This window comes from Lolium perenne, chromosome 3, assembly GCF_019359855.2.
Source record: "Lolium perenne isolate Kyuss_39 chromosome 3, Kyuss_2.0, whole genome shotgun sequence".
Classification (NCBI taxonomy): Eukaryota; Viridiplantae; Streptophyta; class Magnoliopsida; order Poales; family Poaceae; genus Lolium; species Lolium perenne.
Window position 1 is genome coordinate 258,785,059 of NC_067246.2, and position 22,378 is coordinate 258,807,436.

Sequence of the window (22,378 nt, forward strand, 5' to 3'; positions counted from 1 at the left end):
GTCTATGTTGTTCGTCCCTTTTTAATCTGCCAGTATTTGATACATGATACTCCAGACAAATAAAAGTTGTAGCAAGTCAGAAGCATATGCATTCTATTTTTCTTGGTTTAAATTGATCTGTATATACTGCTCGAAAGTCGGTCTTGACAGCCTTCAGGTATGTGCACATCGGCATTCCACATTGTGGTTGCCGTTCTTGTTCTTATTTCAGAATGCTAGAACTTGCGAACTCTCTGAACATACAGGCGCACCATTCTGCGGGCCTTGTTCCAAAATTCGAAATTGTCATCAATAGTTCCAATTGTTTTACTTTTCGGCTCTGTCATTGTTGATTCAATTTTTGAAATATTATTTGTGGTATATGTTGGTGCTCTCTTTTTTACGCTGCGGTTTGATACATGCTATATGCGTGCAAACAAGTTGCAGCAATTGAGAAATGTATGCCGGATATATTTTTCTTGGTTTGAATTGACCGGGGGTTCCAGATCGGCCAGAATTGATTCTTCCTGTTAAATCCAGTCCCTTGGCGTATAGCGTTTTGACAAATTTCTCATGAGGGGTTTGGGTGTGATATTGTAGTTGGCAGACAAGGAGGTTTCAATCATGCTGCACCTTGGTGAAGGAAAGCAGAAAACGTCAGTGACTTGTACAAAGCTATCGGAATTTCCATATGCGAATAGTGGGCGCCGTGCTGATGCGGCAGCACCTCGACGGCGATCGGCTGCATTTGTCTTCCAGTTATCGAGCATACTCCGTACTAGGCTGGTTTGTGAACGGTAAGAGCATCCCCACTCGTTGGCGCTCCCCACGCCCAAATCCGGACGAAACTACCTCCGGATTGGACGAAATTAAGGCGTGGGGAGTACCGTATTTCCAGTCGTCCACCCGGAGTTCGGCGGATAGAGTTTAAATTCAAACAAACCGCCGTCCCGCGCTACAAGTACGGCCAGTTGATCGGCAAAAGGAGCAAAAGGATCAGCCACAGATCGGCGATCGGAGGGAAATTACACGGAAACAGGCTCGTCGGCAGTCCCGGCCGGCGCGGCTTATCCGACGGACCAGTTTCCTCACACGTCGTGGCCGAAGCGGCTGCGGCGGCGGATGATGAACCAGCGGCAGTGGACGTCGAAGCAGCCGCAGTCGACGAGGTAGATGGTGAGGAAGACGAGGTATGAGCCGGCGGAGACGACGAAGGACTGGCCGGAGTGGCTCGGAGGATGTCGTTGCGGTGGCCCTGGTACCAATTCCTCGTCTCCTCGTCCATCAGTTCCATGTCGCCGCCGCCCATGAGGAACGCCAAGTCTGTGTTCCTCTTCTTCGCCGCCGCCGTCGTCTTCGACAGGCGATCCGGACGCCTTGGTTGGCGAGCATCTCCCGCCACCTGCCGTCGAACTTGTCGTTCCTCCCGTCGGCGTGCGTCCTCAAGTCGGCCCGGCACTTGTCGATCGACGGCGCATCTGTCGGCGGGATTGCCCGTCTTTTTGAGCTCTTTGAGCTTCTTCGGCCGAGTTCGTGGCGCCCTTCCGCCGCGCTTGCCGCCGGAGCGTCGGGGTTGTCTTGCTCGGTCTTGCTCTTCGACAGGTCGTGCGGACTTCCTTCCACTTCTCGCACTTCTCGAGGCGGGCGTAGACGTTGAGGAACTTGAACTGCAGCTGGTGTCGTCCGTGTACATGTCCAAAGCTCGGCGCAGCTGGGAAAAAGAGCACGGCGATGCGGGTCAGCTAACGACGATGTACCTCGGTGATGCAGGGTCGACGGAGCATACCTTTTGCTCCATGTCGTGGCCGCTGATCGGCCGTTTCTCGCACTCCTCCTGTATGCCGTGCCATTTGCTGCACGCCGTCTGCATGAGCCCCCAATGGGTGGCCATTGCCTTGTCTCCCCGGAACACGTTCATGTTCGTCTTGTTGAAGTAGGGATCGACGAGTTTGCGCTCCTCGTACGCCTGCTTCACTCGAAGCCAATCTGTGTCGACCGACGCCTTGGCCCCGATTATGCCGTTCGTGGACACGGTCATCCAAGCTTCGGCGAGGCACTCCTCTTCCTTCGGCGTCCATTTGATACGCGGTTCGGCAGGCGGCGAGTCCTTCTTCCTCTTCTTCTTCCCCTTCGAGAGGTTGGCGGCGGCTTGAGTTGGCTCTTCTTCTTCCTCGCCTTCTTCTTCGACGGCTTGGCTTCCGTCGGCAACATCCTCGCGATGCTCGTTGCGCGCCGCCACGGCTGCCGTCGCCCTCGTCTCCTCTTGCGTGAAGAACCCCGGGCACGCAGCGGCGGCGGTCATGAAGAATCCCGGCTCGCAGCGGCGGCGGTGGTGCCGGAGGTGATCATCTCGTGGATCTCCTCTTCGTTCGGCGCCGCCATCGCACCGAACGCGAGCGGCCCTCGTCGCATGGCCGGCGAGGTGTCCTCGAACAGGCCGCCACCGCCGACGCCAAGCTCGGGCGGCGACGGTGTGGGCTTGGACGGTTGGACGTAGGCGCCCTCTTGGAACACGGCAGTCGGCGACGGCGAGTACAGCGAAGGCGAGAAGGAAGACGGGGAACTTGTTGTACCTTGCGTCGGCCATTGGCCGGGGAACATGCCGCCGCTATAGGCCATGCTGATCAGCCTCGCTTGTTCCTCCTGGGCCGCCTCCGCCGACCTCTTGGCGGCGGCTCTTTTCACCCTCTCCGCCCTGGCGCTTGTTTCCACGTCGCGCCGTTGCTCGTCCGCCGCCCACTCGGCGTTCGACATGCCCGGCGGCTTCGTCTTCTTCGCCCGCATCTTCCTCGCCGGCGCCTTCGGCGGCATTGTGGTGGACGAGAAGACGAGGAGGAGAGTGGTGGTGGACGAGAAGACGCCGCCAGGAACTGGAGCTGGAAGACGAGGAGATTGGGGGATTTCGGCGGGAGAGAATGGGGATATGCAAGCAAATTGGAGGGAATGGGGATATGCAAGCAAATTGGAGGGAAAATCGACAGGATTAGGTTTTCCAGTCGCCGACTACGCGGGTCCACACGACGTTTCGCGCCAAAACCTTTCGTCCGGAGTCCCCGAGCGCGCCCCGGGGGGCCGGGGGTGGCGTGGGCTCGCCGGATGGATTAAGGGCCAAATCCGGACGAAAACGAGGAACCGGGGGCGCGACTGGGCCGAAATTCGCCGTCCGGATGGAAAAAACGTCGCTCGGGGGCCTCGTCGGGGGACGAGTGGAGATGCTCTAAAAGCCAGAGTCCGGTTTGCTAGCAGCACACGCGAGAGAGTTTGAGACGGGAGGTAAACCAAGGATCGGACGCCCAGACGCAAGGCAGGAGGACCAGCACACCTGTTCGTTAAAACGACTAGAATCTGTTCGCAACATTCTGTCTTGTGGAATCAGATCACTGGAACACGTTTTTGCCCAACACAACTGATGGAAAATGCAAAACCCTAAACTTGTAGAAGGTCGGGCGAACCAAAACCCTGAACTTGTAGAAACGTGTGTGAAGAGCCACCTTGCATACCCTAAACTTGTAGACGGATAGAAAACCTCTATCGTTCATCCCATACAAAAGCCACCTTGCATACATCTCAAAAAAAAAAGCCACCTTGCATACCAGCTATCCGTCTCCATCGAACCAAAATAAGCTTAATCATATGAATGTGAAGAAACCGAGTTAGAGATCTGTAACTTTTCCCCCTCCCCTGCTCCAACCCCGCTACAGTAACCTTGAGAGTCTCTTCACCTTGATCGGGCCGCCGATAGCCGCTCCAACGGATTAGCTGGCTGGAGTTGGTTTAGGTTGGGCACCGGAGTAGTGTAGGGCCTTGATCTGTAGGTTTTCTTGGTGGTTCCGGCCTCTGCCGGCGTTTGGGCGTGTTGCCTTGTAGTTGAGGAGGAGCTCTGGATCCCGGTCGCCGGATCCATGGCGTCTCTAGGGCTTCTGCTGATCGTGCTGATGCTTCCATGGTTGAAGCTTGGCGTGGGAAGCGGCAACACCGCCTCCAAGAATAAATCGGCGACCTCAAGATCTTCTCTTCTTGGATTTGGTTGCAAGATGGACGAGCTCTCGACCGGCCATGGTGGCGAGGGAGAGCGGATTTCACCTTCTGCAAGGTTCCTTTCTTCTTCTCCCATGGCCGGCCGTGGTGGCGAGGATATGGTGAGGAAGGGTGGGCCGATTTTGGATCCTGGAGTGGGATCTTGCCTCTCCTACCGTTGCTGCTCCTGCTTGAGAAGCCACTTGATGCTCTCTTCCCTGTCCTGCCATGGTGGCGAGGAGGGATCAGCCGACTGCATGGTTGAACCTGAGGATCTGCCTTGCCATCTGCCTGGAGGGTGCTATGGATCTCCTTTGATCCTCTGTGTGGAACACGTGGCGTCGCTGATCGACGCTGTGATCTTTGGCCGAAAAGGCAGCCGAGCTCAACCTCCATCATGGAGGCCCCCCTCTCTTCTGCTGCGGAAGCTCGACGATGCCCTGCTACCAAGTGGTTTCGTCCCCAGTTGCTTGACGACGGCCGTTGGCAGAAGATCCACGCCGGAAGAGAGCCCTCGAGCTGCTTGCTCTTGTTCCTCGGCGGCGACGCCTGGAGGACGCCGGCGTATGGTGGCAGAGACACCCTGGTCCTCGATTGCTTTTCTCAAGTTCTTTGTAGGGTGTTCTTTGTAAAGTGCAAGCCCCTTTCTTAAAATTCTAGGTTCTTAGAGCGAGTGTTGTATAAGGGGCTTTCTGTAAAACCATGTACCTACCACTTTAATGGATGAAAATCTGGGGTCTTCTAGACCCCTCCCCATGTTAAAAAAAAGAGTTAGAGATCTGTAGCTTATATGACTTCCCTTCTTCACGTTAGAGGATCTCGTTCCGTAGCCATCTACGTCGAAGCAAGAAATGCCCTTGGATCCGGCGAGAGGCGAGCTCAGACAATCTGAACCTTGTGTCTATATCCTGGCCAGGCTCGCGAGGGCAACAACATCATCACTGTGTGCTACGACAGATGAGGCGGAACAACACACACACCGGTAGGAGGAGCTCGTCTTGAGCTCCGATCGTGCCGTCTATTTTCTTCTTGATTCTGATGACGCTCGACCGTGCCGGGCTTCAGCCTTCAGGGTGCAGCGGTGGTCCTCATCCACGAGCAGAGGGACAAGATGTCGGAGCTTGGATGCGGGCATGGGTGTGTCAGTGCTTGTTGATTCCAGCGACAACGACCGCGCTGAGCTTCAACGAGCAGTGGGTGTTGCGTTGTTCCTCGTTCGTAATAAGGGAGCACAATGGCAATGGTCGGCTACAGACAAGAGGGCTCAACTATGGTCCTCCGCCGCGGGCAGGGGTAGGCGTCGTCGCTTCACTTGTGGCAGAAAGTGGGCGCCATCAAAGGGGGACTGGGGGGGGGGGGGGGAGGGGGGATGTGGAGGGTTGAAGCTCAAGCTTTGGATGCCGGGGAAGGTGCCGGGAGGCATGTCACGAGGTTGCTTAGGCCGGTGCACGCAGGGGGAAGGGAAAATAATTCCACAAGACTTGGATCAGAAATTTAACGGCATGGACCAATTCAACAATGCATGACGTACGTGACAGTTTAGATATCAAGCGGACAACTCAATCCGTACATTTCTCTGTCATGTTCCAACTACTTTTTTTTAGATGAAAAAGGCCTCGCCTCGGTAGCATTGCATAAAACCATATCACAACATTCAGATTTTAAGGACACACCCACACGGCCACACCCACAAAAACTCATAATGTAGCTCTCAGGGAAGGCACACATGCCACACTTGACAAAACACCATTTAGATCAGCACCCTTCTGACAATCAAGCGACTAATACAGAAAGCTATTGTGTTGCAACTACTTTCTCCTGCTTAACTTTGTTTAAATACGTTGGTATATAGATATATTTTAGTCATTTTAGTTATAGCTACTGTATGAGTTGAGGATTTTGAATGGATTTTTACCAAGAGATATCGAGAAACGTAGAACGGGCGAATACGCCAAACCAGCTCCCTGCCTAATTTTGTCAGATCGGAGACGTGGCGCTGCTAGGCGACGGTGCGGCTCGTTTTTCAGGCGAGGTCCGTCTAGGTGCTATGTATCGGTGGACGGCGAGGCGTTGGTGGTGAAGCCGGTCAGTCCAAACTCCAAAGTGCCTTTACGGCAGCGCCGAGTGCGTCGTGTGGTAGGGGTGCGGCATGTGCAGGCCGGCGGGCCGTCTCCCCATCATCTTTGTCCTTTCATCCGCAAACTTTCAGTTAAGCTAATCGATCAAACGCACCCAGCTAGCTAATCGATGAGTTTGGAGGCACCTGTTGCCTCGTAAAGGGATCTTGCAGTTCGTTCGTTCGTCGTGTATTTTAACCAAACAGATAAATTAAGACTAATAGAGTAACACTATTCTACTCACTACTGTATATTGATAACTCGCACGTCACATGGCATCCAACAATCAACGCTCTGAGCTCCTGAGTCAAGATCCGAGATCTCGCACCGACTGCACTCAGCATCACGTGGAAGTTTATACTACTCCCTTCCTCCGATCTATAACAAGTGTCAGATTCTAGTTCAGTTTTGTTCAAATTTAAACAAAAACCCCAACATCTATCATTGATAGAGGGAGTAGTATTTTCTGGGGCCTAAACTAATTGACGGTACATTTATACCAGGCATTGTATGTGGCTGGCCAATTAATTTAGGTCAGAGGGAGTGTTATATATATGATTGGACACGAGTAGCCCATCCTCAGTTCCTCAGCTAATCAGTACCAAAGCGCAGCCATGAGAGGTGCCAGCAGCTGTGCTTGCCTTCTCTCTGCCTTGCTGCTCCTGCATTGCCATCTAAGCATGCAAGCAACACTACTTCCTTTTTCTGAAGGTAGGGCATCAAGAGAGGAGAGGTTTGCGACAAGGAAGCTCCTGCAGACTAATGTGCTCACAAGATCAAAGGATGCACAAGTGTTCCATGCAGCAGCGGCAGCAGAAGGAAGCAAGAAGCATGGAGTCCAGGTGGCTGCGAGCATGAACCTGAAGAAGCAGACGCCGGGCACCGAGTCCAATCCGATACAGAACTAGTGAGTAGAGTTGATTGTGATCTATGAGTAGACAAGATAGCAATTTTCCTGTTTTGTTTGCCAGCCTGAAATGAGTTCGTAGTGATCATTATAAGTTGCAAGCTTTGTTTTTGGCACCCGGGAGCATATGCTCCCGGTTGTTAAACTTCATTTTAAATACACTTTCAAAATGTTGAAAAATTCAAACATAAAATTTAGTGGGTACATTTCGAAATTCTACACGTTCACAAAGTGGTTTCACAAAAAACCGACATTTTGAGTGTCATTTGTAAAAAAGACAAATTTTGATGTAGGAAAAGGTTGTGTACGAGACGTTTTGTTTCTCTTTTTCATACAAGTCACAAAAAATGTCGGTTTTTCGTAAAACTTGATGTGCGCACGTAAAATGTCGATACGTAAGCGAGAAATTTTTTGTACGAATTTTTTCGACATTTCAAAATTGTTTTTCGGGTGGCAGGAGCATATGCTCCCATGTGCCGAATTGAATTTCTGGCTTTATACTATATAGAACATACTAAGAGTCTAAGATAAGCTATACTGCTAGATACAAAACTTCTTCTTTTTCCATTTTATTCCCTTTTCTCCACTTGTTTGTATTTTTGCTCTTCCGTCACACTCGCTTTTGAGGCTGTGATAGCTAGATACAATCAAGAAGCACATCAACCGAGATTGGGTTGAAATGGAACTGCACGTCGAGCTCTCAACCCATTTTTCAGCCTACAGATATATTCATATAGATACGATATCCTGAACCTAAGATGTGAGCCATGGATCCTAGTTGTAAAAGATTTGCTGCTCGAGAGAAAGCTATCACTCCACAGAAAAGGAAAAAAAGTATCGTGGCCATGAATGGAATATCTCGCCCCCACTTGCCACAGCCTTTGCGCCATTCAACTCAAATCATCGGGCACGGATATTAAAGCGGAGGGACCAGTCTCATTGCCTCATAAAAATGTATTGCTATTTTGCACCGAACGACCGACGAGTTGGCGGTGCACATAATGTTGGCAGTTTGGCTCCCGTCCTACACAAATGATCAAGCCATCAAGGATACGAGCTGTCAGAAAAATCAAGAGACGAGCTATCAACAATAATGCATTTCCTGTTCCTTTCAGAAGGTTTATTAGTTTTTGAGTTGAATTCCAGATTGTAATGATCAAGGAACTGTGACACCAACCATTATTCTTACTCCGTATTACACTTAGCTTCTCACTTTTTGTCTGAAAACATAAAAGCCGCTTCCCACTGAAATTAAATTCCACCTTAATGAGGCAAGTAGGGCTTAAATCTGCGGTTTGATCTTTGGTGTATTAGGGTTACAACCATACTTCTAACCATCCAGCCACATTATGATTCTCATACATCTCACACTTTATTTCTTTTCTAGTTTGTTGGATGAAACTCAGTGGTTCCTCATCTCCCCTTTCTCCTCCCTTGCCATGCCTTACTTTTTACCAGTCTATTCCAACTCATCCTAACGCTTGCTCCATATGACCAAGGAGCTAACATTTGCCAAGTATTTATATCACACAAGTGGTCCGTGGCGTGTCGGAAGTTAGCAACCATTGTGGTATGCTCTATTCTTAAGAAGTGGCTTGGTGCTAAATGATGTGTGCGCCTAGCATTGCGTTGAGTAAACTCATATATATTTTTCTCATTTTTCATGCGATTTATTGTTTTTGTGCTTTCCTTGTTGTACTCTAATGTGTTTCCGTTGTCATCCAATTTTTTCTGAATGCTTGCTCAATTGAATAGTAAAGAACATTGAATGCCCTATTGTGTTGATTTTTAAGAAACCAAATGATAAACATATTTATGGATGTGAAATTAAATATCCGTACAACTTCTACAAAAATCTTATATCTGATAAATATATTCTGTAGGGGCAATTTGGTATAGGTTCCACTCTCGGTGAAAGATGTTCATCCTTATCAAATATGTGTCATGTGTGTCAAATAAAAATTTGTGCTTCTATTAGGTAACCTTTCAAGAATGAAAAAAATACGTTTGCCGAAAAAGTTTGTTTCAAAATATGTTCCACGTGCCTGAAATATGTTCATACATGTAAAATAGCAAGTCCATGCATGCAAACTAAATTCCAGTGCAACTTCCTAGGTTTCGGGTGGTTTAAAAAAAAATATGTTGCACCCTCCACAAAAATATGTTCATGTATGTAAGAAAAATGTTTAAATGTCTCATTCAAGAGAAATTGTACTCCATGGAGAAGGTAATAAACTCGCTAGTGTTACATGTATTTTTTCTTGAAATCATAAAAAAAATCATTTTAACATTGCGTACATCAATGAACAAACTTTATTCATTTTTCCCAAAAAGGAATACATCATGAATTTATTATATATAGTTGAAATACATGAAAAACTATATATAATTTGAGCTTGTTGTTATGATAACTTAACGCGGTATATTAGTAAAGTTATAAAAGGAAAAAAACAAAAATAATGAAAATGAAACAGAAGTGGAAAATCAAATGAAAGATAATACATAAAAGGTGATTAAAGATGAAATGGTAAGTGGGAATGTGAATAGATAGAATGACACATGGAATTTTTTTTGAAAGAAAGACGTAGAAGAATTACTGGAAACTATTTATGGCCTCTTTGGGGTGTAGGAATTTGAAAGAAAAACCTAAGATTGAGATGTGACCTATTGTGAAATCCTATATCATTTTAAAAATATGTGAATTTTTAAGAGGAGCTTTTGGATGGTGGACATGCAATAAGCACAAAATATTTAGAGGATTCAGAGGGCATAATGTAGAGAGATATTTTATTGGAGTTTTCAAAGCAAAAAATTAAATGTGCTCTTCTGGATCTCAATCGACTTAGATTTAACTAAATCATAGTCAAGTGACTTCATCTAAGTCTTAGTTATATCATAGTTGTGACTCACGTGCAACTCATACACCATCACAAATCTCGAAGGAAATTCAACGGTCTCAATATTTTTTTACTCAATTACAACCTAGGCGTAACTACGAAAATCTCAATTGCAACCCATTTACAACTTGAAAAATCTCAGTTGCAACGCATTTACAACTATCATATCTTTTTTTTTTGAGAAACATAGTACAAACGCAGACGCTCACATACACGCGCATACACTCACCCCTATGAACGCACACACGCACACCCTACCCCTATGAGCACCTCCGGAAGACTGAGCTGGCGGATTGGATCTTGAAATTGACGAAGTCACCACAGGCGCCTCGCTGTCGACGGGAACGTCGCCTCCCAGCATGAATCACGAGGCAAATCCAATTGTTAAAAAGTCTTTCTTAAATCAATAGGTGCCTTGGGATTAGCAATTCCAAAAACTAATAAATGAATTTGACATCATTTTAAGATTGTGGTTTCTATGGAGTACGTTGTATATGAATTGATTCCATTCTACTTTAGTAGCCTCACTAGTCACTACCATGATCCACAGGGCTTTCATAGGATAAACTGATTTGCACAATAATCCTACAGTTCAAAAAGGCATTTATGTGGTAGTCATTAGCAGGCTCCCAGAAACAAAATGCTCCCGGAAAAAGAGCTATTTACATTGACGATCGACCCTCTCTTTATGCTAGTTTGTAACTACAAATTTCCCTTAAAAAAATAGTTTGTAACTACAACTTAATCGCAACATAAGCTCCAGCACCAGCAATAGCACCCAGTGGTGTAGCCAGCAGGTAGACCCAAATCTTGCTGTATCTCCCCGTAACAATTGCCGGCCCAATCGTTCGCGCTGGATTCATAGATGCTCCTGTCGCTGGCCTGCTCAATTTATTTTTCCGCCAACATAAATAACAAGCTTTCTCAGCTTGGAACAAAACAGAAATGAACCACGCACAGATTCTACATACCCTGCGATGAGAATATTCATCACTATTGTCCCACCAACTGCAACTGCGATCAGTTCTTTCACCTATATAAGCATTTTTGTAAGATAATCTAGATCATTTGGGGAAGACGATCAAATTAAGCCGTCATGTACAAGAGATAGAAGGAGTGGAAGAATATATTACTGCATGAGGGTCCGTGGCAACCGCAACGATGACGAACAGAAGGACGAACGTGATGACGAACTCGACGGCGAACGCCTCCACCGTGCCGATGCTCGGGACGGTGGCGATCCCGGCGCTCACGGGGTGGTAGATCGCGTGGCCCACGAACGAGGCGGCGGTGGAGCCCAGCACCTGAGCGGTGACGTACGGGGCGAGGTGGGCCGGCGGGAGGTGGCCGAAGACCGCCATGGCAATGCTCACCGCAGGGTTCATGTGGCACCCGGAGACGTGGATGAGGGAGAAGATGAGCACCATGACCGCGAGACCGACAGCAACGGCGATGCCCATGAGGCCCACGACGCCGTCGTGCTGCTCGTCCATAATGATGGCGCACACTTGCGTGAACATCAGGATGAACGTCCCCAGAAACTCTGCCATCGTCTGGTCGACAAATACGTATGTAGTAGTTCTTGCTTAGCCAAACGAACGTGCGGCTAATTAGATGCGCAAAGAAGGTGAAGTTTGGTATGTACCTTCTTCATTAGGGGCACCGTCGCCATGTTCAGAAATTTAGGACGCCGCCGCTGATGAGTTGCTTGGGAGGACGGTGGATCGTCGATGCCATCGATGACATGGTTGATCGGTTCCATCGGCACAATCATCGACCCCATTGCAAGCACTAGCTCGTTTTTTGAGAGAATATAGCAATATACATCCTGTCATGTTGCTCTTGGTCAACGCCTTAATTTGCAATATACATTTTTTCATGTTGCTCTAGGTCAACACCTTTAAAATCAGCTAATAGCCAAACACACGCTTTGTTGATATGATCAAAAATAAATAAGAGGTCAACCCGGTTATAGGAAGCATATTCCATGGATCTTGGGCCAGAATAGTTGTTAGTTGATGATAATACACGCATTGTTGAATAAAAATATACGGTTCAGCACAATACACTGTATCTTATCTGGATGGCCAAGAATTTTATGTGAATCTAACTGTTAGATGAGTAAGAATACTTAATGATCCTTGTGTGTTGGTTTGTGTGGAGAGACAATATTTAAAACAAAAGGGGATTTTATTATCTATTCTTATAAAATATCTGCCACATATAGATAAAAAATATAAGAAGCTAACGTTCTAACCATACTCCCTCCATCACAAAAGAGGTTGCGTATAGTTTTATTTTCAAAGTCAATTTTTTTAGCAACTATATAAAAAATATAAGAAGCTAACGTTCTAACCATACTCCCTCCATCACAAAATAGGTTGCATATAGTTTTTTTTTTCAAAGTCAAAAAAAAGTTTGAGCAACTATATAAAAATTTGTCAGTTATAATCCTAATATATTGAGAACCATCGTGAAATACAGTGGAAGAGCCACACACAAGCTCTATAGTCACTTGACTACACAGTTTTTGAGCTATACAAGAAGAAATTATATAAAAAATATTAAAAATTTCATGCAAATACATTTATTTGACTACACAAGGTTGGAGTCCTTGCTTTGCCACTGGTGAAATATATTTCATATCATATCCATTTCATATTATAGATGTTGATATATTTCTTATAGAATTGGTCAAATTTTTAAAAGTTTGACTTTAACAAAAAATTATATTTGAGGGAGTAATATGTTCCCACATGCATACTACACACTACTAACTTTTAGTTAGGTGCCATCTTACATTTATGTCGGTTTCATCCACTGAATTTGAAGCCATGTCTTATGTCTTACCTCAAAATATCAAGCAATCTAACAAAAAATGTGCATCATAATTCCAGTTAATTCCTAAAAATATAAGAATGGAAGCAGTCATTTTAGTGAGTAGAACTGCAAAAGTATAAGACAATTAGTGTAAACAAACATATAAGGAAAAGTTAGATAAGCAATATTTAGATGAAATATCAATAAAAATATGTTAAATCCGTCGTGGTAGATTTTTTTGCACAATTTGATCAATTTTGGTTATCATTTTCTGGCTAAAAGTATATATGCACCAAGAGACCTATTGTTCCTCCCCATCTTGAAGCATGTACTACAAGAGATAAAATAAAATAAAATAATAATAATAATAATAATAATAATAATAATAATAATAATAATAATAATAATAATAATAATAATATGCTACGATATCCTAGTACTATTATGGCGTTCCTAAAATTTTAGTACCTATGTCATCTAGTTGGGTTATGCTCATAACCTCATGGCAGATATATAGTGCTAGAATATGATAATGGACAAGTGCTCGTTTTAACAAGTATATCTACATTAGTATAACACAAAAGCTAGAGAAGTTTTTCTCTACAAAATATGATAATGGATAATTGAGTATAAAAAACGGAATTAAAAGACAGTTACTTCACATAGTGAAAAAACCAATTAAGAAAAAATCTGGACAACCAAAACTAGACAAAACATTAAGAAAAATAATTCTAAGTTATGAACAAGGGATTCTTGGAACTAAATTACGGATCAACTTGGTTTTCTTGGGAGCAAATATATTCTCTCTTAGAAAGTTGAGCATCCGAGATAAAGGCAACATAGAAACGACTTTCTCTAATCTTATTTTGTAAACAATATAGTAAACACTAATATATAAACAGGAAAATGCAGGTTTAGAGGTTCTGTGTTGTAAAATACTATGCATGTTTGATTACTGTCGTACCAAATTAGTTGATGCACCAAATTTACCAATAGTAGATGGTTCAAAAGGAAATATACCATTCTTGCTGCACAAAACTCATTAACTTTGTCATCAGTATCCTCCCATAGTTCATCTCAATGAAATATATCTCGAGTGGAACCCGTCACCTTAACCTCTATAATATCTTCCAACGCAACATTCTCGGCTTCCCCTTGCTAGGCAACAACATTTCATGGGACCCCTCAAGAGAGAACTATAAACAGAAAACAAATGTAGATGCAAATCACCCGCCCCACTAGTACATGTCAAATAATCACATATGATCAAAATTTCCCTTGTCATATGGTTTACCCAAACGTCACCACACGGGGTTAGGTGATGAGTTGGGATATCTCACACGGTTGAAGCTTGAAAGAACTGTGTGCGATGGCAGTATCATCGCACACGATTGCATAGAAGAAATCATTTATGATCCATGAGGGCTTAGCCCATGATTTGTTACACCAATTTCTATGCGAAAGAGCCTCCGTGGCCGCCATTTCCGCTGTTGCACGACCCGCCCACTCCATGGTTGTTGCAACCAGGGCGGAACCCCTTTCGCTCTCGTCAGGCGCCATCCCAGATCACCTCATCGGCTTAGCCCTCCCCTGGCTCACCCCTCTCCGTATCCCCCAGCCCGCAGCCACTGGCTCCTCTGCTCTCGCCTCCTGCTCCAGATTTTCTCGGCTACGGCATTCAGCCGTCCACTGCTTGCCGCTGCAAGCCTGTAGCAGTCCAGCAGCCAGGAAGGCAGTAGTGTTAGACATATGCTATGTATCACGTTGTACGGTATGGAGTAGTACACCACCCGTATATACGCTCTATGTATTTCCACGGTAGAGGCTCTTTCTACCCTATATAAACACGGAACACGAGCCAGGGAGAGGCATGGTTTCAGCCAAACTAACATGGTATCAGAGCCACCTCTTCCAACCCTAGCCGCCGAACACGATCCCTAGACAAAAAAATTCGCCGCCGCCGCCTCTTCTGGCCGCCGCCGCCACCCATGACCACGCCCACGATCCGCCGCCGCCGTGCCTTGCACCGCCGCCGCCTGCCGCTGCCTAGTCCCATCTACGGCCGCCGCCACGACCACAAAACCTGCCGCTGCCTAGTCCCATCTACGGCCGCCGCCACGACCCCAAAAACCTACCATCTACCCACGATCCACGACTACGACCCGCCGCCGCCCTAGCCTCGCTACGGCCGCCGCCCTACGATCTACGACCCATCCGCCGCCTTTGCTCCGTCTTCGGCCGCCGCTTCCCAGCTCCGATGGCGTCCTCCTCCACGGCTTCCATTGGCGTCATGCTCGGTGCTCCGCCGACTACCAAGCTCACCCGCTCGAACTTCCTCTTCTGGAAGACGCTGGTGTTCCCCGCCATCCGCGGTGCCATGGTCATGGGCCTCCTCGACGGCACCGACCGCTCCCCCGCCAAGACGTTGTCCTCCAAAGACGCCGATGGCAACACGGTCTCCATCACCAACCCTGCCTACGCTGCATGGATTGCGCGTGATCAGGCTGTTGCTAGCTGTTTGCTCAACTCCCTGTCGCCTGAGCTCCTCCCTCACGTCTTCGGCCGGGAGACCACCGAGGCTATCTGGTCTACCATTACCAGGATGTTCTCCACTGCCTCACCATCCAAGGTCAACGCACTCCGTGGTGCCCTGAATACCACCAAGAAGAACTCCCTCACCATGGCGCAATACTTTGCCAAGATGAAGGGTTTTGGTGCCGAGCTCATTGCGCTTGGCAAGTCCATCGACGAGAGCGAGCTCGTCAACTACATCCTCAATGGCCTTGATGGTTCCTACAATGACGCCGTGGCCTCTGCCAATGGCCAGCCCGGCCTCACCACCGATGGCCTCTATGACCAGCTGCTCGCCCATGATCAGCACACCATGCTGCAAGACACCGGTGATACTTTCACCTCCTCCGTTAACATTGCTCGCCGTGGACGTGGTGACTCTCGCCCCCGTGGCCGTGCCGATGATGATGACCGCGCACCACGTGGCCATGGTGACGGCAACCGCCGTGATGATGACCGTGGCCCTCGCCGCACTGATGACCGTGGCCCTCGCCGCGACGATGACCGCGGGTACCACCGCGATGACGACCGCGCCCCTCGTGGCCGTGGCGATGATGGCTCTCGGCGCCGTCGTGATGATGGCAATGGCCGGCGTGATGGTCACCGTCGCCAGAACCGCGCCCCTACACCGTTTGTCGAAGTCGAGTGTCAAATCTGCAAGATATATGGGCATCCTGCCAATGAGTGCTGGTGGCGCTACCAAGACAAAGACCGCGATGATTCTGATGATGATGGAGATCGCAAGGAAAAATCTGCTCATGTTGCTTCCTATGGTGTTGACACAAACTGGTACCCGGATACTGGTGCCACGGATCATATCACTGCTGAGTTGAACAAGCTCACCACACATGACAAGTACAAGGGCCGCGAACATGTTCACACCGCCAATGGTCATGGTATGCAAATATCTCATGTTGGTCATTCAGTTTTGCATACCCCACATAGTACTTTGCATCTTAAAAATGTCTTACATGTGCCTGCTGCATCCAAAAATCTTCTTTCTCCAGAAATAAATGAACTCTCTTATTCTCCAGAAATAAATCCATATGTCTGTGATGCATGTCAACTAGCTAAGAGTCACCAGGTGCCATACCCCATCTCTACTAGTTTCTCTACTGTTCCTTTGGAACAAGTATTCTCTGATGTATGGGGCCCATCACCTGTTTCTGTTTCTGCTGGCAAACATGAGTACTATGTGAGCTTTATTGATGATTATAGCAAGTTTACTTGGATTTACTTGCTTAAAAACCGTTCTGAAGTGTTCCAAGTCTTTCTTAATTTTCAGAAATTTGTTGAACGAAAATTTGAAAGAAAGATTAAAACCATGCAAACTGATTGGGGTGGTGAATATGTAAAACTCAAAAGTTTCTTCCAAAAGTGTGGCATTGTCCATCATGTCTCTTGTCCACATGCTCATCAACAAAATGGCTCCGCTGAACGCAAACATCGTCATATAGTTGAAGTTGGCTTGTCCCTTCTTGCAAATGCATCCATGCCATTAAAATTCTGGGATGAGGCTTTTCTTACATCTACCTTTTTGATTAACCTCCTACCCAGCAAAGTCATCAATTTTCACACTCCTGTTGAACGCCTTATGCACTCCAAACCCAACTATGAATCCCTGCGTGTTTTTGGTTGCGTCTGTTGGCCCAATCTTAGACCTTACAACAAGCGCAAACCTGCCTTCCGCTCCACCAAATGTGTTTTTTTGGGATATAGTCATCTTCATAAGGGTGTCAAATGTCTAGATTTCTCCATGGGACGTGTTTACATTTCTCGTGATGTGGTCTTTGATGAGCGTATTTTCCCTTTTGCTGACCTGCATCCTAATGCAGGTCGCCGCCTTCATAATGACATTCTTTTGCTCCCTCATGATACACCTACTACTGTTGGGGATGCACAAACTGATGATTACATGCCTTTGCCTATTATACCTGTGATGACTAATCTTGGCCAGGAACCTCAAGATATTCCACCTCCAGATGATAGTACTCTTCATATTGATCATTCTGATACAAATTTCGTTGAAAACGGTGAAGAAACGGACTCGGGAGAGTCCTCTGAAGTTGCACCGCCGTCGCCGCTACGTGCCAACGCGTGGCAGGGATCCACCTCGGATCGCCCGCCGCTAGCACCTGGTCGCCGCGTCGCTGCTGATCCCGATGGTGGGAGAATCCCCCCCCTCGGCCACGCCCCGGGCTTCCTCCAGCCCGGCCACGCCATGCGCCCCGCCTGCCCCGCCTGGGTCCGCTGCTGTCGCCTCAGACGGCAGCAGTAGCAGCGCCGCCCACGTCCCCGACAGCCCGGCCGACAGTGCCAGCGCGGCTCCACCTCCGGACCAACCGGAGCCCGCCACGCCCTCCTCGGCTGCCGCTGTCTCCGACACTGACGCCAGCAGTGACATCGCGGTCTCGTCGCCACCGTCAGGATCCTCTGCGGGTTCTGTTCCTGTGGCTCCGCCACAACTGGGAGTGAGCACTCGCCTCCAACAAGGTATACGCAACCCGAAAATTTACACAGATGGTACAGTTCGTTATGGTCTTCTAACATCCACAGGGGAGCCTCGCACTACTTCTGAGGCTCTTGATCATCCTCAATGGCGTCATGCTATGGAAGAAGAATATGGTGCTCTCATGAATAATCATACATGGCATCTTGTTCCTCGTGGCTCTCACAGAAATATCATAGATTGCAAGTGGGTATATCGCATCAAGAGACGCTCTGATGGTTCTATTGACCGATATAAAGCTCGCATCGTCGCCAAAGGGTTCAAGCAACATTTTGGCATTGATTATGAAGACACCTTCAGTCCAGTTGTTAAAGCAACCACTATTCGCACTGTTTTAGCTCTGTCTGTCTCTCGAGGCTGGAGTCTTGATGTCTACGCACGCTTCTTTTCCTGTAGACAGTGTTGGGCCTCCAAGAGCAGAGGTTTGTAGAACAGCAGCAAGTTTCCCTTAAGTGAATCACCCAAGGTTTATCGAACTCAGGGAGGTAGAGGTCAGAGATATCCCTCTCAAGCAACCCTGCAATTACGATACAAGAAGTCTCTTGTGTCCCCAACACACCTAATACACTTGTCAGAAGTATAGGTGCACTAGTTCGGCGAAGAGATAGTGAAATACAAGTAATATGGATGAATATGAGTGGTAATAGCAATCTGAAATAAAGATGGCAACAAGCAAACATGTAACAGAACTTGTTCGAAACGGTGTTTCAATGCTTAGAAACAAGGCCTAGGGATCATACTTTCACTAGTGGACACTCTCAACAACGATCACATAAATAAATAAGTTCTCTTCTCTTATGCTACTTTCAAAGACTCTATTGTTGGATAACAAACACCATTCATTGTGTAGGGCTACGAGAGCACCCTCAAGCCGGAGTAAACAAGCTCCACAACATCATAAAGGAATCACACAAGATGCAAACACTGTCACTGTCACACCATAGAGAGTAATTCCGGAGTTCATATAAAGTAACTCTAGAGTGCATAGTAATAGTTAACTTCACAATCTACAAGAGATCACGATCATAACCTACGCCAAGTACTACATGATGCACACACTGTCTACATTACATCATGAAGGAGGAATAGACTACTTTAATAACATCACTAGAGTAGCACATAGATTAATAGTGATACAAAGCTCATCATATGGATCTCAATTATGCAAGGCAATTCATGAGATCATTGTATTGGGGTACATGAGAGAGAGATTAACCACATAGCTACCGGTAGAGCCCTCAGCCCCGGGGGAGAACTACTCCCTCCTCATCATGGGAGACAGCGATGGCGATGGAGATGGCGGTGGTGTCGATGGAGATGACTCCGGGGGCAATTCCCCGTCCCGGCGGCGTGCCGGAACAGAGACTTCTGTCCCCCGAAATGGAGTTTCGCGATGGCGGCGGCTGCGTAACTTTTCTCGTCCCGTGGCTTATCCGTATCGAAGATTTAGGTCAGGAATGCTTATATAGGCGAAGAGTCGGAGTCGGAAGGGCCACGGGGCCCCCTCACAGTAGGGGGGCGCGCCCCCCCTTGGCCGTGCCGCCATGTGGGGTGGGGCCCCCTGGCTCTCCTTTGGCCCCTCTTCGGTGCTCTGGAAGCTTCCTTGAAATATAAGATCGTGGGCGTTGATTTCGTCCAATTCCGAGAATATTTCCTTACTAGGATTTCTGAAACCAAAAACAGCAGAAAACAGGAATTGGCACTTCGGCATCTCGTTAATAGGTTAGTTCCGGAAAACGCATCAAAACGATATAAAGTGTGAACAAAACATGTAGGTAATGTCATAAAACTAGCATGGAACATAAGAAATTATAGATACGTTGGAGACGTATCAAGCATCCCCAAGCTTAGTTCCTGCTCGCCCTCGAGTAGGTAAACGATAACAAGAATAATTTCTTAAGTGACATGCTACCAACATGATCTTGATCAATACTATTGTAAAGCATATGAGATGAATGAAGTGATTCGAAGCAATAGTAAAGATAATGACTAAACAACTGAATCATATAGCAAAGACTTTTCATGAATAGTACTTTCAAGACAAGCATCAATAAGACTTGCATACGAGTTAACTCATAAGCAATAAATTCTTAGTAGAAAGCTTTGAAGCAACACAAAGGAAGATATAAGTTTCAGCGGTTGCTTTCAACTTCAACCTGTATATCTCATGGATAATTGTCAACATAAAGCAATATAACAAATGCAATAAGTAAACATGTAAGAATCAATGCACACAGTTGACACAAGTGTTTGCTTCTAAGATAGAAGGAAGTAGGTAAACTGACTCAACATAAAGTAAAAGAATGGCCCTTCGCAGAGGGAAGCATGGATTACTATTTTTGTGCTAGAGCTTTTATTTTGAAAACATAGAAACAATTTTGTCAACGGTAGTAATAATTCATATGTGTTATGTATAAGACATCCTATAAGTTGCAAGCCTCATGCATAGAATACCAATAGTGCTCGCACCTTGTCCTAATTAGCTTGGATTAACATGGATTATCATTGCATAACATATGTTTCAACCGAGTGTCACAAAGGGGTACCTCTATGCCGCCTGTACAGAGGTCTAAGGAGAAAGTTCGCATTGGATTTCTTGCTTTTGATTATTCTCAACTTAGACATCCATACCGGGACAACATAGACAACAGATAATGGACTCCTCTTTTAATGCTTAAGCATTCAACAACAGATAATATTCAAATAAGAGATTGAGGATTTGTGTCCAAACTGAAACTTCCACCATGATTCATGACTTTAGTTAGCGGCCCAATGTTCTTCTCTATATGCATACTCAAACCATTGATCATGAAAATCGCCCTTACTTCAGACAAGACGAACATGCATAGCAACTCACATGATATCCAACAAAGGTGTAAAAGTTGATGGCGTCCCCAGAAACATGGTTACCGCTCAACAAGCAACTTATAAGAAATAAGATACATAGCAACATATTCAATACCACAATAGTTTTTAAGGTTATTTTCCCATGAGCTATATATTGCAAAGACAAAGAATAGAATTTTAAAGGTAGCACTCAAGTAATGTACTTTGGAATGGCAGAGAAATACCACATAGTAGGTAGGTATGGTGGACACAAATGGCATAGTTTTTGGCTCAAGGATTTGGATGCACGAGAAGTATTCCCTCTCAGTACACGGCTTTGGCTAGCAAGGTTGTTTGAAGCAAACACAAGTATGAACCGGTACAACAAAACTTACATAAGAACATATTGCAAGCATTATAAGACTCTACACTGTCTTCCTTGTTGTTCAAACACCTTAACAAGAAAATATCTAGACTTAGAGAGACCAATCATGCAAACCAAATTTTAACAAGCTCTATGTAGTTCTTCATTAATAGGTGCAAAGTACATGATGCAAGAGCTTAAACATGATCTATTTGAGCACAACAATTGCCAAGTATCAAATTATTCAAGACAATATACCAATTACCACATGAAGCATTTTCTGTCTCCAACCAAATAGCAATTAACGAAGCAGTTTCAACTCCGCCATGAACATTAAAGATAGAACTAAGAACACAAGTGTTCATATGAAAAAGCGGAGCGTGTCTCTCTCCCACACAAGTATGAATTTATTTAGAGAATGAAAATAACAAAACGAAAATAAAAGCGCACAGACGCTCCAAGTAAAGTACATAAGATGTGACCGAATAAAAATATAGTTTCAATAGAAGAAACCTGATAAATTGTTGATGAAGAAGGGGATGCCTTGGGCATCCCCAAGCTTAGACGCTTGAGTCTTCTTGAAATATGCAGGGATGAACCACCGGGGCATCCCCAAGCTTAGACTTTTCACTCTTCTTGATCATATATCATCCTCCTCTCTTGACCCTTGAAAACTTCTGCCACACCAAACTTCTCATAAACTTCATTAGAGGGGTTAGTACTCAAAAAACTTTAATCCACTTTAGTCCTGTAGTGACACATTGCAAGAACTCAATAAAACATTAGCTACAGCTCTCCTCGTCTAGAAAGCCTTGTTTAAAGTCCACAAGAGACAATGCAAAAAACAGAGACAGAATCTGTTAAAACAGAACAGCCAGTAAACACGAATTTTTAAGAGGTACTTCCGTTGCTCAAATCAGAAAACTCAAAACTAATGAAAGTTGCGTACATATCTGAGGAACATGCACGTAAATTGGAAGATTTTTCTGAGTTACCTACAGAGAGCCCTGCCCAAATTCGTGACAGATAGAAATCTGTTTCTGCGCAGAAATCCAAATCTAGTATCAACCTTCTATTAGAGACTTCACTTGGCACAACAATGCAATAAAATAAAGATAAGGAGAGGTTGCTACAGTAGTAACAACTTCCAAGACACAACAAAACAGTAGCAAAATAAAGACATGGGTTATCTCCCAAGAAGTTCTTTCTTTATAGCCATTAAGATGGGCTCAGCAATTTTAATGATGCTCGCGCAAGAAATAAGAGTTGAAGCAAAAGAGAGCATCAAAAAGCAAGTTCAAAACACATTTAAGCCTAACCCACTTCCTATGAAAAGGAATCTTGTACACAAATAAATTCATGAAGAACAAA

The 22,378-nt window shown here is 45.9% G+C and overlaps 1 protein-coding gene across 1 annotated transcript; it reads right to left on the bottom strand.

Moving 5' to 3' along the window:
• Positions 1-10,503: 10,503 nt before the first annotated feature.
• Positions 10,504-11,684, bottom strand: LOC127338754 (aquaporin NIP3-3-like). The gene is made up of 4 exons (XM_051364749.1): positions 11,563-11,684; positions 11,051-11,470; positions 10,889-10,950; positions 10,504-10,799 (listed from the first exon to the last, which is right to left on the bottom strand). Exons 1-4 carry the CDS (start codon positions 11,677-11,679, stop codon positions 10,652-10,654), a joined length of 747 nt encoding a protein of 248 aa, XP_051220709.1. The 5' UTR covers positions 11,680-11,684; the 3' UTR covers positions 10,504-10,651.
• Positions 11,685-22,378: the final 10,694 nt, after the last annotated feature.

Coding starts and splice junctions, on each gene's coding strand:
- LOC127338754 (XM_051364749.1), bottom strand. CDS start 11,679: ATGGAACCGATCAACCATGTCATCGATGGCATCGACGATCCACCGTCC. Junction 10,951..11,050: donor TTGCCACGGACCCTCATGCA/GTAATATATTCT, acceptor ATGCTTATATAG/GTGAAAGAACTGATCGCAGT. Junction 10,800..10,888: donor ATGAATATTCTCATCGCAGG/GTATGTAGAATC, acceptor TAAATTGAGCAG/GCCAGCGACAGGAGCATCTA.